Source organism: Penaeus monodon, chromosome 13 (assembly GCF_015228065.2).
Source record: "Penaeus monodon isolate SGIC_2016 chromosome 13, NSTDA_Pmon_1, whole genome shotgun sequence".
Classification (NCBI taxonomy): domain Eukaryota; kingdom Metazoa; phylum Arthropoda; class Malacostraca; order Decapoda; family Penaeidae; genus Penaeus; species Penaeus monodon.
Window position 1 is genome coordinate 28662498 of NC_051398.1, and position 2500 is coordinate 28664997.

The 2500-nt window shown below is 34.0% G+C and overlaps 2 protein-coding genes across 5 annotated transcripts in view; one reads left to right on the plus strand and one right to left on the minus strand.

Annotated features, from left to right (window-relative positions):
• The window catches only part of LOC119580229, a 45025-nt gene that overhangs the window by 17025 nt on the left and 25500 nt on the right, over positions 1–2500 (minus strand). The window lies entirely within an intron of this gene.
• The window catches only part of LOC119580230, a 3568-nt gene continuing 1730 nt past the window's right edge, over positions 663–2500 (plus strand). Inside the window, exons 1-2 of the mRNA XM_037928249.1 lie at positions 663–817; positions 1364–1464. Of these exons, the coding sequence (XP_037784177.1) occupies positions 733–817; positions 1364–1464 (186 nt within the window). The 5' untranslated portion in view covers positions 663–732. The remainder of the gene's footprint in view (positions 818–1363; positions 1465–2500) is intronic.

Genomic DNA, 2500 nt, shown 5'->3' on the forward strand with positions numbered 1-2500 from the left:
CATTTTTTTTGGGTCCTTCAGCACCCTACTCCGCCTCCAGGAACATATACACGTCTCCAGGGACAGGTAAGGAAGGTCCTTTTTTATACATCCATTTAATTGATCTTTTTTTTCTAGTTATATTAGTTTGATTCTACTGTTCATGTTTTCATGACTAACAGAGTCATGTCTTGCTGCAGATTCAGATAAGTTTATGGTCTATGTAATGAAAAAAAAAGCAGTTAATGATATTTGGGTATTAGATTTGAAGTTTCCTATTTTTGACAGGGGAGATGAGTAAACTTGTATATTAATCTTTTTGTAAATAAAAATTTAGGTCACTTATAAGATTATTTTTACCTGAGTTGCTTGATACTTATTCCTATGATATTAATTTAATCAGTATGCAGTTTCTTCTGAAATTACAGCCCTTCACATGATTAATATCTTAGTTAAATATCTGTTTCATTTTCAGACTATTGGTTTTAAAGCTTGATGTATTCCTAGTACCTCAGAAAAATTTGCTCTTTGAGATTCATCATATTATCACTAAATTTTGTACTGGTACTATCACAATGAATACAGTATGCCCTTCTCACCATGATTAGCAAAGATTTTTCCCATCAGACTGCAAACTTCGTGTGTTCCCTCTGCTCATTAGTCCTGCTCACTAGAACCTCTTAGTAGAACACATGAGTCTTGTCCCATCTAGAGGAGTTGGAGAAACTGGCCCAGGGAGATACACATGTAGAAATGCTGTCCAAGGCCTCCAGCAGCCAAGGAACCCCAATTAAGGACTCACAAAGCCATTCTTCATTGCCACAACAGGAGGGACAAAGTGAGATGAGTTTAAAGTCACATACAAAAATGAATTTCAATTTGATAAAAAAAACTGTGTACACCACAAAGATAATTATTTTTTTGTTTTATTTATTTATTTTTTATTACTCACATTTAATCTGCAGCTGGCATCTCAATGATGAGAACCATTACTATTATTTAGACTGGTGGAAGTAGTATACATCATTATCCTTAGAATTGTTTGTAACCAGCTTGTTTACAGTATTAAGTGGTGCAGTCTCTCAGTTTCAAATTTGTATATGTTTTGATACTGATGTTTATACTGATTTCAGTTTGGAATTAAAGATTAATGTATTGATATTAAGTGTGATGTTTACATAGGATAACTGTGATTGTTATTAGAATAATAGTGTCATATTTAAGCAGAAAAATGGTTATTTAAATAGATTACATAAGCAAAGATATATCATGAAATCTAAGTATATGGCTATTATAGGTTATCATCTTGAGCTCTTTGTCTTAAAAACCTTTTACTTTTTTGTTTTGATTTTATGCAGCTCATCTCTCATAATTTGCTTCTGAAGTTTAAAAGAGACAGTGCAAGAACCCATCAAAGTGGAGCAGCCAGAGGAGCCCCTTGAGTGTGGGTTCTGTGGAGAAGAAATCAGCAACCAAGTGGACATGGTAGGTTATGCAGCCAGGTGTGGTAAGACTGTAAGGTTTTGTATAGATCAAATATGATATATTAACCCAATGGTGCTGAATGCATGCACCAACTACTTTATTTTTATTTTTGTTAATTCTGTTTACACACTGATGTCTTCACCACTACTTAGCTACCAAGTAGTCAATTACTAGGCCTACCTGATCGCAGGGGTTTACCTCGTTCCTGAGTTTTTAGTAAATAGAATTTTTATTTCCGTCATGGTTATCATCATTATTTACATTTTTGTTATTATGACATTGTTGACCGTGTGATACTTATTTTCCCCCAGCCATATGGCACCACATGCAGTCAGCTAGATGAACATTTTGAAGTACAGGAAGCACATGTTTTCTTCACTATGTTGTTGCATTTATGATCTGTCATAAAGGAAACCAGAAAGAAATTTAAGCCTACTTTAGAGGGCTGTACTTCAGTGACCAGTCAGAACTAAACTAGTAAACAAATATTTAATACACTCAACATATACTTCTCTGCTGGCATATGAGTTCATTGTGTCAGTGCAAGAAATATGCCACCCAGGGTGGAAGGTTAACCCTTTCCCAACAGGTGACATGTACTTACATGCCATGGCATTCCTGACTATCTGCCTGGGTCATGTACGTACATGCCATGGTGTATGTATGGCAATGCCATGAGTTTTTTTACAATTACAGCAAAATAATATTTTTTTGCCACTGAAAAAGTGATTTAAGTAGTTTTTACACTTTTCCCTCATTTTTCCTATACTATGCATTTCATAAAGGCTTCTCAGGCCCTCCGAGGTTAGCGCAAAAAAAAATTACGTCGGTAATCGACTATATTGACCAGAGATATTATATAGTATCACGAAGTGATGATGTAAAACCAGTGAAAATACCAATATGTATTTTTGAAAAAAAAAAAATCATGTATTTATAAAACACTGAGACATAAAAGTATATCCATATGGAAGTGATAATATAACCTGTTGAAACTAAAGTTATCTTATAGAATAACTTAAAAAAAAAATGCAAA